The sequence below is a fragment of the Electrophorus electricus genome, chromosome 9 (genome assembly GCF_013358815.1).
Source record: "Electrophorus electricus isolate fEleEle1 chromosome 9, fEleEle1.pri, whole genome shotgun sequence".
NCBI classification, from domain to species: Eukaryota; Metazoa; Chordata; class Actinopteri; order Gymnotiformes; family Gymnotidae; genus Electrophorus; species Electrophorus electricus.
The window spans coordinates 23,130,809-23,144,030 of record NC_049543.1 but is presented as its reverse complement, the minus strand read 5'-3'; the positions used below and the strand labels follow the sequence as shown (position 1 = coordinate 23,144,030).

The following is a 13,222-nucleotide window of genomic DNA, read 5'->3' as shown; positions in this document are numbered from 1 at the left end:
GGGCTCAGATGTCCCTAAATCTGTTCAACTCCCTTGTGTCAGCTCTTTGCAATATTTGTGGAGAGGAATTTCAGCATCGTTCTGAGACAAACTTTCAGAGACAAATTGGGCTAGCTCCACCTGTCAACTACTATTAGAGAATAGTAGAGAATTACACTAAACTGAATACTCTGTCTGAACATTAAGATAAAATAAAGGTTTCAGATTTTAAACATCTTTAATATAAGTAAAATAATTCAGAACATCAGCACATCCTGAATAGAGAGGCCTGTCTTGTTTTCTGCATGTGTAACACTGTGTAATACTGAAGTACACAGTCCAAATGGCAGGTACATGTAGCAGGTAATCTCCCCATTAGCCAGAGACTCTTCCATGAACACAAAGCTTCACCTGGAAGATGTTTTCTATAGCATGTGCTGTCAGCTTGGTTTCAGTATAGCACATGAAAAGCTTGAAGAATGATGGATTCTGTGGGGTATTGTTTATATCAACTGTTGATTGTCCCTTCTTAAATCTGGGGGGGGGAAGCATCCCGTAGCTTATAAGCACATTTAGCCAACATTCGAGACAAACTGTTAAATTAATGCTCTAGTACCTGCTGAAATTGTAAATACAAAAAGAATTTTGAAAAGTCTTAGAAGACAAATTTCATTTTCATATATACACAAACTGTAAATGGTTGCACTTTATTCATACTTTCATGATTTTCTCTTAATAGTACATTAAAATGGAATCCATTAAGTCTGATATCATGAATACTTGTTAAAGCATATAATTAAACTATTCAGTTCATAGTGTGTATTGTCTCACAAGTCACATATGTAAAATTATATTAATATGGATACCGTAACACCACAGTGAGAGGCATAGCAAAAATCACACCTCTGTTATATATGCACAGGCTTTTGCTTGGCATCGACTGAATATACAGAAAATGAAAACTAATCATTTCAGTATGGTTGTTATGCTGATGCTGTACACACCACAAGGAAAAACTCAGCTAAGCACAACAAAGCTGTGCAAATTACACCTATATCACACAATATATGAAGACAGAACTCAAAATATGCAAATACCTCTGAATGGAGAAATGGTTGCAGTAGATGAAATGTCATTTAATATAATCATGGATGATGTTCTCATTGTCTCCTAGTGTCTTCATGAAGTGGAAAAGCCCTGGTGTCTGGAGCAGGCTTCAGTTTATCTTTAGCTTGGATATCTAATCCATGAAGATAATGTTCAATTTCAATTTCAAAGAATTTTCCAAATTTCACTGTCAAAACAGAATTGATCAAAAGTTATATTTTTATTAATAATTTTACAAGAAGCATTTAAAAAATGATAGAGATTATTTAAACATGGTGCATATTCTTAAAGCTTCTCAAAGCTGATCTAGGATTTATGTCAGTGTTGTAAATAAGACAAAAATATGATATTAGGTTTGCACTCAAACTTTGAGAAGCTTTCAGAATATGAACCTAGATTTAGTAACATTTCAAGCACTATTCAAATTAATTGAACTGCACATGGATTCCTGCACGCCACAAGTTCAGTTCAGCTGCTACACGTGTTTTCCTGCTTCTTATTCATATCGATAATGAGGGTGTTATGAAACCACCGATTCCACACAGATACGTTTCTGTTCGCTGTTCATTACGTCGGTCTACTGTCCAGGTTGGTTAACTTACTGAAGCAAAGTGGTGACACTCAGTGATCATCCGTAGGGATTTCACTAACCCTCCCACACTTAACAGGTGGTGGCGAAACGTACAAAATGTAAAAATAATTTTAAAGTGAAACTGAAGGACTGTTGACAAATACAATAAAAGTACATTTTTGACTTTGCAAATGTGCTCGAGTAACAGTATAAAGTATCCTCTTTTAAAACAACTTAAAAGTACAATTTGTTCAAAACGTTACCTAAGTATATGTAAAATGTATTAAAATGTAGTGCATTACTACCCACCTCTGAGTGTAAGACTTCCTTAAAATAAATGTAGAGCAACCCAAAAATGTAATGATTCTGATTAACAGGCAACATTCAAAAGAAATTGGAAACTGGAAAGCAGGTTTAACAGAGAGGATCAGACAACGCTGGGCCAAAAACGCCCCCTACAGGCCACTCGGGGTTTGCTCCACTGCAGACATGACACGGTACACATTTCCAGTGCAGTGAAGAAACCTTGCAACCTTGACTGTTCAATTGGGAAAGTCAATTAAAGAATAATAAGTTGAAGCAAAGTGATCCTTGAAAGCAAAGGTTGTGTATCCTGATAATTATTAAAGCCATCATGTAGAGACCGGTCTATGGATATTTAAAATCCTGAAAGGTCAAGTGGAAGAGACAACATTCTTACACACAATATGGGATGTATTTTCATTCGTCCATACAAACATTATAACTTACAAATAGTCTATAGATGCCTTTAAAAATTTTATTTGAAATAATTGAGCAATGTGACTGTAAGATCAAAAAATGATATGTAGAAAAAGACTAAATGTATGCAAATATATTCATGTTTTTTTAGATCACAATAAAAAGGTGAACATTTTTAACACACAGATCACAGTATGTCTGTGAACCTAAAAAGGTTGTTTTCAACTTATTATGCAACTTATTAAAGAACACTGCTTTTACAATTAAATAAATTATGTAACATAACGTATTCACAAACATCAGCTCCAGAACTACACCATGATTTTAATAAGAAATGCTGTTTTGATTAAGAAGAAGCACAATGATTATGAAAAGTATATGATGTATTTATCTGAAAACAAAGATGTCAAAGTGTAATAAATTTTAGCCAAGAGCTATCAAAATATTAACCTAATGAGCAGAAACAGAAAAATTATATAAAAGCAAAGCACTGGGTTTTTATTTATTTATATTAACAAAAGCCCGTCAACAAATTATTTATTTCAAGATGACTCTTTTCCTAATTCATTCTAATTTCAAATGTTCATGTAAGTGATCCGGTAATTTGATTTGTGCATTTTATAGTAGTGATATATAGTGAAACGAATAGACGTTTCAGAGGATTTTGCCATCCTATGACTCATGTGCTTCCTACAGTAAAAACACTTCATCATATTCTGAATATGTTGGCCATTTTAAAATATACTCTAATGAAATGATTAGCCATTTGCACAGTATTGCTACGATATTTCTCACAGTAAAAACAAGGAAATATGAGTAGCTAAGAACGTGATATTTATAAATATAGTGGATTTAACTGAACTGGGAAGGTCTGAATTTCCAACAATTTTTTTACTTTTCTACATATGTAGCACATTTTCTTTCGATGCATTAGATTATGTTTAACTATCTGACTCAAATCTGCTCTCAAACGCTTTAATACAGCATAGAAGCGAGCCATTGGAGGGGAAACAACAAGACAAACATACAATGCGAAATATCAAGAACCATACTCCTAAATGTTTGGCACTTGTTTAACGTATTGCTGGGAAATTGTTCATGATCTAGTTGAGTGATTTATTAGTCAATTAGCTAACCCAACTATCCTGCGCGCATGCGTGACTGTCACGTCTGATTCCACTAAGATTCCTTTTTCTACGAAGTGGATCAATATTATATAAACAACATAGGCAAACAACACTGACAAAAATGAAGACAGTATAAATGGCAACATAAAAAAACGTTTTGAAAAATGTTATACCTGAACGTATACCATACCAGTCCTACTCCTGCCACCTTGTGCCCTAAAACAGAACTTCATATTTTAATTTGTTTCAAGACTCACCAGTTACTTCTAGCTGCCTTGTCGCGCCGCACCCGTCCATTGAGATTCTTGTTTTTGGTTTATTTTGGTTACTCGCTATTCACATGGTCGTCTGTTTCCATTCTCCACGTGTGTCTGAACTTTCCTGGAGGTGTCGTGTCGTTTTGGCCCTGCGCATGCGCAACAGCCAGCTCCCTTCCGTATGCAGTCATATGGTTTGCCATGTAAAGATATCTTTGCTGCTCACACACTATTTGTCGAATTCTGGATCGTCCTTTACGCAAATGGGATCCCCCGAACTACGGACAGAATTAGAACATTTCCTTAAAAACCTGAATATTGAATATGTCACCGTCGAACACCCAGAGGTAAACAACCCCAATACACAACGAGCCGCATGTGTATTAACATTTAAAATTACATTTAACAACCCTAAGGAAATCTACCAAAGCTATGTTTCCCTCAGTGGGAGATGGTGCAGTGCTCACGCCGAATGCTTGTTAGGGCTGAAGTTCACTACCGTCTTCTTAGATGGCTGAGGTGTTTAACTTTGGGTTCGGTTTATGTACACCAGCGTTTGTGCGTTACTGAAGAATAAGGAGTGCAGGAGTTCCTAAGATAGCCACCAGATGTCTCAAAATAACATCCAAATGGGAGACAGCTGATCATTTATCATAATTTCATTATTTAAATGTTATTTTTTAATGTTTATTTTACCATTAAAATCACATTTAGGACACTATTTGAAACTTAAACATCATACACCCCAGCCATGTACTATTAATAAGATAGTTATAACACAAGTTCATGCACATGTTTGACACTTTGTGAAACATCACCATCCAGACAAAAGAAAAGGGCATTTTAACATTTGGACATTCAGGATGGCTGTCACTTTATTGTTCAGTTCTTTTAATTTCATTTCATGATATTTGGAATTCTATAATCTACAGTGCAGCTGTTCACATGAGGCAGTTTAAATCAGCGATTACCTTAGTAAAACTTCAAAATAACTAATTTTAGTGCTTTTTAAAAAGGTATTTCCCTTGACAGAGCAATTTTTTAGACTGGGGTAGTACTTGCTTGAGAAACTTTAAAATGAAGACTTGGAGTTTAGATGATTCGCTTGTGCTTTTGGCATCAACCTTGTATCTTGGGTGTAAAACAGTTAACTCAAACAGTAAATTAATGTACTCTTAGATTAGAAATGAGGCCTAGACTCTGAAGAAGACCATACTAGTGTGCCTTATACCACACTATTCCTTGTAATGCAAGTCTCCAGTTTGTAGGTGTCTTTCAGTATCCCACTGGCTTAAGCCCGCTTGTTTTCCAGGTCTTCACCGTGGAGGAGATGATGCCCCATGTGGAACATCTCAGCGGAGCCATCACTAAAAATCTGTTCCTCAGAGACAAGAAGAAAAAGTGTCTGTGGCTCGTGTCCGCCCGCCACGACCGGCAGGTCAACCTCAACGACCTGGCCAAGAAGCTGGGCGTCGGCAGCGGCAACCTCCGCTTCGCCGACGAGGCGACCATGCTGGAGAAGCTGAAGGTAGGCCAGGGTTGTGCCACAGCGTTGGCCCTCTTCTGTGACAGAGACCAGAGTGTGAAGCTCGTCCTGGATGCCAACCTGGCCAACGGTGGCCACCAGAGAGTCTACTTCCACCCCATGACCAACGCCGCCACCACGGGACTCAAACCGGACGACCTGCTGCGGTTTTTAACAGAGACGGGTCACGAGCCGATTCTCCAAAGCTTCGATTAGGTCACGGCTGCATGGCTGTCTCAGAACAGGTCAACGCAACAAACAGCTGCAAGGAGCATGTTCGGGTTGTTGGGGGGGGGATTTTAGCTGTGTGTGCTTTGGACTTTTATCACTGGCATTCAGCCCAGGTCCTCTTGAGTAAATGTTCTCATTTTACCACTTCCTATTTAGCAGGGTGCCATAAGACACAGACATAAATAAGAACAAGTGAACAAAAGTTGAAAAACAAAACCATTTAACCTATTTACCTGACACTCACTTTTAATCATCCAAAATAAAGTCAAAATAACAAATTATCACTTTTATAAGGACCAGGATGTGTTCTACTATTGTACTGTAAAACTTTTGAATTGTAAGATTCGCCAATTCTGTCTACTGAACAACTGGACCATCCTCAGTTAACCTTTTTGTATGTTGTGAATAAAATGCTGCCAAAAACCATTGAACAAAACCTCTTCTGTAATAAAGATTCTTCACTCTGGGAACACAGGTGTACTGAGTCATTTTGGGAAAACCAAGTCAAAGGGTGTAAGATACCAAAAACGGCTTAACTAACTTCAGCACAGTTATCTTACTTTTTGTGCATTGCAAAATTTGCTTTTGTAAAGGTGTGGGTTTGAAGTAGGATGTCAGCCTTGTCAGGATGCGAAAGAACAGACAAGTCTTGTTTTATCACATCAAAAGCATTTATGTAAAAGTGGGAAAGGAAGCAAATGCCAGGTCTGAATAGTGTCAGCAGTCTTACAGGCAAACACGCACACACACGCACACACACACATACATACATACAGCTTGCCAGAGGCGTGAGCAGAGGCACATGCCTGCTGTCCTCTCCTTTTGGCACACCCGGATAACAAAAGCAGAACATTTGGCCCAAAATAGTCTTTTCTTAATCTTCAGTTTGAAATGGTTTGAAGAAAACCATTGGCACGGCGCTCTGCTGTGATGGGCGATGCGTGCGGTAGGGCAGAGGTGTGGGACGGGCGTGAGGAAGAGTGGTGAGTAGCTTTGCTTCATGCAGATTGCAGTGAATTGAGTGGATCGCTGTACTAGGTTGGTCTTGGAACTCACATATGCATGCTGGTAAAACAAAGTAAGTCCACTGGCGTGTTGTCCAAAGGCCAGGTGACCGGGCGTCACCCAAGTGACCAGCAGGCTGTGCCCTCTACCTCACTGGAGTGAATGCTGGCACCAAAATGCTCGCCCACGTGAGGAGAGCGCAGCGAGCCAGAAACGGTCAAGGCTCACGGCGACGTTGTCAAAAAGTCTCATTTCCTTGATTCAAGGAAATGGGGAGTTTTGATTTCTTAACAGAAGAGGTCATTGATTTAAAAACAAAAAGCAAAAAACCTCACACACAATCTGTCTCGATGTAGACCATCTCAGAAGTTTTAAAAGGATTCGGTCAGGCAGAAGGTCACTTTTCTCCTTAGGTGGCCACAGACGAGGAGGAGTGAAAAGAGAAAGGCAAAGAAACGATTGCAGGCAGAAATGGTGAGAAAAGTCAGTCATGTAAACAAACACACACGCACAGGAGAAACCAGCATGCGCTGGGGAAGTGGGGGAGTTTCAGCGTCAGGAGGCTAGCACCGTGCAGTACTGAAGTGGGGGAGTTTCAGCGTCAGGAGGCTAGCACCGTGCAGTACTGAAGTGGGGGAGTTTCAGCGTCAGGAGGCTAGCACCGTGCAGTACTGAAGTGGGGGAGTTTCAGCGTCAGGAGGCTAGCACCGTGCACTACTGAAGCCACATCTGTGGGCTGGGGAGGGATGACTGAAATCCGTTCAGACTAACAGACTGATCCCAGCAGGGAGACACTCACATCGCATCATTTCCACTGAGAAGGAGGGAGAGCAGCATGACAGCATGTTTTTGAGGGTAAGCTGGACAGAGGAAGACGGGGGGGGGGGGGGGGTGAGATAGGCGGGGGGGGGGGGGTGAGATAGGCGGGGGGGGGGGGGGGGGGGTTAGGAGTGGGCCCAAAACAACCCCTTAGCCCCCACCCACCCCACCTGACGGGATCCATCCATCCTCCATGTTCACCGCCACACACCAGCACGAGGGCAAGTGCATGCAGGTCAGGCATCCGAGTTGCCATAGCAACAACCCCACCCTGCCCTTCTCCACTCACCCCGTTGGCCCCAGGAAAAGAGAGCACGGCCAGCAGTTAGTGCTTAGGAGCTTTGCTGCTCTCCTGATCTGCTTTTAGACTTTCTGCGTTCTTGCGAGACTTCCACATCTGCAGGACAAAGGCAGGTGATGTTACAGCGAAACATTACAATCAAAATGAAAGCGCTGAACAGCAAATGTACATGATAAAGATGAAGCAATATAATCGTTCTGAAACTAAAGGGGAACAAATAAATAGCAGTTAAATCACTTCAATAATGTTGCGCTACTACGACGACATAGATAAATGCTAATATCTTGTTTTTACTTTCCCAAAAGAAATGTTATTTAAAAATGAATTTCACAATATACAAAAACCTGCAAACTCATATTCCATTACTGAAGACTCCCTTCCAAACTGTGACACTAATATATTGCAATGGATCCTTGAAGATCCTCCAAATGAACCGGACAGCTCTATTGCGCACACAAACACACACACACACACACACACACACACACACACCTAATACCGTAGTTAACCAATCGCATGTAAACGAAGCAAGACAATACACCAGCATGAGAGAACTGCCTCATTTTGATCAAAGCAATCAAAATGGAACAGCAGAATGGAAGGGCGTAGAAATGACTCGACAGTGACTGAGTGACACCCCCTCATGCGCAAGCTAGTCCCAAACACCAAGACCCATCAGTGCATAACACCAGTCATCCCTTCTGAAAAGCCCCAGTCTCCCAAAAAAGCACCCCAATGCATCGCAGGTTCTTCCCATAGAAGATACACTAACATTCAGAACAGAATAGGAGGGATTCATTTGTACATGGACGTGTGTTAGCCCTCTAAATGGTTCTCATAACACAGCTCATCAAGGGATATGCTCCACAAGCCTAATTACTTTATTTAAATATCAATTTAGATCAGCCCTCAGCTAACCATAGAAGTTATGAACACGCAAATTTAAGCACAGGGTTGACAAATAAATTAGTGAAATGCTGAAATAATAAAATTCCATAAAGCATTGTTGTGTTTTCTTAATTTTGTGATTTGGATAATCATGGCAATATGATTACTGTACATTTTGATAGACAAGGAAGCCTATTCAAATACAGACCATGTCTTATGAACATGAAAATCACATAAGACGTAAGGATAACAACATGCAAACATTCAACGCTTGGACATGTAAGTTCAACAAAGGGATTGTTCAGAATCAGAAATCTCCCACGAAACCAAAAACAGCGAGAGTGCATGGTTATGAAGTCAGCGACGAAACAAGAAAAGCAAAACAAAGAGGTGAACGAAAAACTATGGTAGTGCTCGAAGTGTTCATGCAGATGCATGGCCATCACCACACAGGAAACAGGTCACTCGTCCCCAACACCGTTACACGCAGCCGTACTCGTACCACAGCGACTGGCTGTCCTCCGAGCTCAGGGAAGCGGATTGGTCAGAACCACTCACGTGACTGTTATCATTGCCCCGCCCATCTATTTTGTTGTTTGGCGGGCTAGCGCTCTGGTCTTTGGGGTCATTTTGACCAGGCTTGGCCTCTCTGGGCTTGAGGGGAGGGCCGCTGATGTTGCTAACGAGGGAGGGATTGAGGGAGAGGACAGCCTGGTTCCTAGCTCCGCCTGCAAACACGGGCTCGCTAAAGATGGAGTCCAGGAAGACCGACTCTACGGTGAAGGAAGGGCCTAGGAAGGCCTGCAGACTGGACAGTTCGGGGTCGTCTATGCTGGGGGCGTGGCCAGTGCACGGCATGCTGGCGGACTTGGGCAGCAGGGCGGAGGGGCTGGCCTGGGGTGGCGACTGAGGGTGTGGCCGAGGGTGGGGGGCAGGGTACTCACTGGGCGCGGGCTGAGAGCAGGGCTTCCCCCTGGAGGGCGAAGGGTCCACGGGGACCGGCTGACGGCTGTCTTTGGACAGCAGGTCATGGATGCTGGTCCGGCGCGTGGTGCCTTCGGCTGTGGAGATGACGCTGCTGGCACGCGGCAGACCCGCGGAGGAGGACGGGCAGGAAGAGGTGTCCAGGCGCTCGGACACGGACGTGGCCTTGCTCTGAGACTTCAGGCTGGCTCGGGGCTGGTTCGAACCCTTGACGCGGGTACTCTCCGCCTTGCGCAGGCTTGGGCGAGCCGGGCCGCCTGTTCTGGATTCGGAGGGCGTGGCCTTTCCGCTGGCAGAGCGCAGTATGCCCCGGCCCTTGCCACACTCCTTCTGCACGTGCTCAGTCACTCCTGACACTCGGGGCGATTCTGCAGTCAGGTTCTCCTGGCTGCCGGACTGCAGGGGAGACATTTCCACATGTAGCTTAACATTACAAAGCATCCAAGTACTTCAATATTTGACAGATCATTTAAAATGATTTGTATTATTTTTGGCACACCTAAACAACATTTATTACTGTAAACTTAAAAGCTTTGCATATATTTCATTTGGAAGCGTCACATGGAGCCAGAGGGTCACGCCTGGGCTTTCGGAGCCACTGAGGAGACGCCGGAGTCACCTGGCGAGGGTCTGCACTCTCCTCCAGGAACTGCTGCAAGGACAGCACCTCACCACCCGGGGAGCCCGTGCTCCTCCTGGGGGGGGCGCCAGCGAGCTCGGGGCCCCTCCGGAGCTGCAGCGGGCTCTGGCGAGACGAGCGCTGGGCGTGAGACAAGGAGGAGGAGGATGAAGATGACGGCGGCGGCAGAGGCGGATGCGGCAGCACGGGGCTGCTCCCGCTCGACCAGACGTCGGCGTCCAGACTCAGGCTGAGCTCGCCGCTGCTCTCGCTCTGCGGTCTGCTCAGGCTGCCGTTCACCACACCTGAGAGACCAAACGTGCAGTGGCAGAGTTAATTCGTTTAAAAGGGGGGGATTTAACATTACTTTTGAGCCAAAGTTAATCAATGTATGGAGACAGTTCCTTTGGGCATTCAACTATTCTATCGGGAAAATGTTCTGAACATGCTTAAGGTGCAATAGTTCCTAAATTGCTGTTTCAGCCATTAACTGTAACTGTATCAGTCATCTGATACAGTTAAAAAATAAAAATATATAGTCGAAACCATTTATATAATGATCAGTGTATTTTAACGAAAATCAAAAGCTAATTACAGGCATTAACGATCAAGCAAATGTAACGAAGGCACAAGAAAAGAGCTGAATACGAGAAATACCACACAAAGTTCCACTAGGAAGTGAAGCTGACCCGCAACAGCAAAGCCACTCCACCAAATTTAACCCAATTTAACACCACCTTAGAGCTAAAAGACGTGCAGTACAGCAGTATTCCAGATCCCATATTCGATTAATACCACACAGCCTCATTACATAAAGGTCATCTTTTAGGGTCGTCTTAAGTAAGACTCGTGAGCCTCTCTTTGAATGTATGTCGCTGAATGTGCTCTAAGGCGACAACATACGACACAGACCAAACCTTCAGCATTAAAACGTGCAACATATGGGCATACCTCTGCCACAGACTGGCAGGTAGCAAGAAAGATCATTGTTATTATGACTGGCGGTGTCGTCACTATGATGAATGACTGGTCCAGAATCTGGACAGAGATGACAGGGCACTCAGCATGTGAACCCAATCACACTGGGGCAACAGATGGACCATGCTGGCTGGAACAATCAGCAACCATATTGGCCCTTAGTATGCCCAGTGGCAGGGACTGGAAGAGAGGAGGAGCCTTGCAGGACAAACCAGCCAATAAGCATCCAGGGGGGGAGGAGCTCTACATCGTACAAGGGAAGAATTTAAAGAGACCAAGCTCGCAAACTGTCCCACTTCGAGTGCAGTGATTGCTGTTGCTGTTACTGTAATTATTGTTGCACAATTGAGGCAAAGGCACAAAGAAGATGTTAATACAGGAATCCCAGTGAAAAGTCTTAGAGCCAAAACTGCTTCCGAAGAAGGCAGATGAAGGGTGTCACGTGTCCGATGTCTCGCGGCAAGGGCTCGAATGAGTGAAGGGGACGGGGCAGCACGTCACTTACTACAGATGATACAAGGGGCTTTGCATTTGACGGAGACGTCTGGAGCTGGGGGGCAGACTGCTTCAGAAGTGCTAACGTGCTCCCGTCCTGTGCAATCACACACAAACGGCTCACTGTCATCACGTGGTCTCCTAACTCTTCACGCCTGTCTCAGCAGATGCCGTCTTGCATATTATAAGTGTCAAAACCTGTAAAGTGTGTGTCCACGGCATAATGTTTAATGGCATCGTGTGTGTCTTAAATTTCTTGGAAGGTGCTGATGTTACGACAGCTGAAGATGATATAGGTATATGTTTACTTGGACATTGACAATTCATGTGTGCGTGGGTATTTATAAAAACAAAGCGGGCAACTCCGTCAGAGGTCACTGAAACTTCAGTCATTATTATCCAAATCAGGATAATAGAAGTGATTGCAATTCTTCAAACATCTTATAAAATGCTTGTTCTTGGACTAACCCATTACACACACACAGGTGGGGGAACCTACTGTGATTGCAGGGCCACGCCTGGGATTCAAACTTGAATCTAAAACTTGAGCCCCTTTCAGACATGTATAGCAACCCTAGACATTCCACTTCCGCATGTGAGAACACAAATGTCAGAATCAGCTGTAGCGAACATCCTGCCAGCTCGCTGGTGTGAAGCCCGGGTGATGTCCGACTGTGCTCGTGGGAACAGAACAGGTCATTGTTCAGAGAACTCACAGCAAGAGAGTGGCTGTGTTTATATCCTATGACCGGCGCCAAACCCAAAATAAAATACGAAAACGTCTAACTGGAGACACAAGTCTCACAAGGTTAGGTCGGATATGAACACATCTATAAAAACGCTGCAGCATGCTTCACTCAGATCGCAGATACGTCCATATACATGTGCCATTAAAATCAACATAAAAAATTTATCATTATGGATGAGCCCTTCGAAGATGAGCACGTGCGCCATCATGGACGTGCTGAGTTTGCACTTCCGAGGATCCGAGAATCATGGGGATGCGCCACGGCAGAATATTGTTCACATGAGCGCCGCCCTGCAGGACGCACTTAAACAACACCGAAGGCTTCTCACTTGAGTATTATGGGGTAGCATTTAATCCAACACCCTCTCTGGTGCCATTCAGAGACTCTTCCCTGCTAACGGATGGATGAGATTTCCACCTGCTGCAACTGTACAGCTGTGTGGTGTTAACGGTTTGCAGAGGCGGGGTCGTAAACGCTGTCCTTTTCTCACCTTGGGCTCGAACCCCACTCTGCTCATCCGAAAAGACTGGAGTGACGTCCTCGTACGACACGTTGTCTGCAGGACACAAAGGCAGACTTTTACCTGATCTGGGAACAGTCTGATGATGTAGGACATAAGCGCCCCCCCCCCCCCCCCGACTGGACAGGGCAATGTGCAGGCTGAGGGGGAACAGCGTGGAATGAGACATTTAAAGCAAAAACTAAATCAGTCAGTCAGCATGCATGCACGCTCACAACAAACGACACTAAAGCCCTTTACCGGGAAAATTCAGGACACTTCGAGATGAGAAGAAACACACAAACATCCACACACTCCCACTTCTGACCCTGACAGAACACAACCCCAGCACCTCCCTCTGATTCCAG

At 43.9% G+C, this 13,222-nt stretch overlaps 2 protein-coding genes and 1 long non-coding RNA gene across 9 annotated transcripts in view; 1 reads left to right on the top strand and 2 right to left on the bottom strand.

Annotated features, from left to right (window-relative positions):
- Window positions 1-244: 244 nt before the first annotated feature.
- Window positions 245-3,787, bottom strand: LOC118242039. The gene is made up of 3 exons (XR_004776524.1): window positions 3,762-3,787; window positions 1,077-1,273; window positions 245-514 (listed from the first exon to the last, which is right to left on the bottom strand). It is a non-coding gene; the product is annotated as an uncharacterized LOC118242039 (long non-coding RNA).
- On the top strand, window positions 3,787-5,987 carry zgc:64201 (prolyl-tRNA synthetase associated domain-containing protein 1). Its single transcript, XM_027028190.2, has 2 exons — window positions 3,787-4,108; window positions 5,074-5,987. Exons 1-2 carry the CDS (start codon window positions 3,845-3,847, stop codon window positions 5,500-5,502), a joined length of 693 nt encoding a protein of 230 aa, XP_026883991.2. The 5' UTR covers window positions 3,787-3,844; the 3' UTR covers window positions 5,503-5,987.
- A 1,525-nt stretch (window positions 5,988-7,512) lies between these two features.
- Window positions 7,513-13,222, bottom strand: part of ccdc88ab (coiled-coil domain containing 88Ab) — a 45,519-nt gene continuing 39,809 nt past the window's right edge. For 5 of the 7 annotated variants that reach the window (XM_035530349.1, XM_035530352.1, XM_035530350.1 and 2 more), the window contains 3 exons: window positions 12,846-12,911; window positions 10,134-10,438; window positions 7,513-9,910 (listed from right to left, as the gene is read on the bottom strand). In XM_035530349.1, coding sequence (XP_035386242.1) covers window positions 9,011-9,910; window positions 10,134-10,438; window positions 12,846-12,911 — 1,271 coding nt within the window. In that variant the 3' untranslated portion in view covers window positions 7,513-9,010. Of the gene's footprint in view, window positions 9,911-10,133; window positions 10,439-11,616; window positions 11,704-12,845; window positions 12,912-13,222 lie in introns of all 7 variants that reach the window. The other 2 variants (XM_035530356.1, XM_035530355.1) reach the window with 2 other exon arrangements.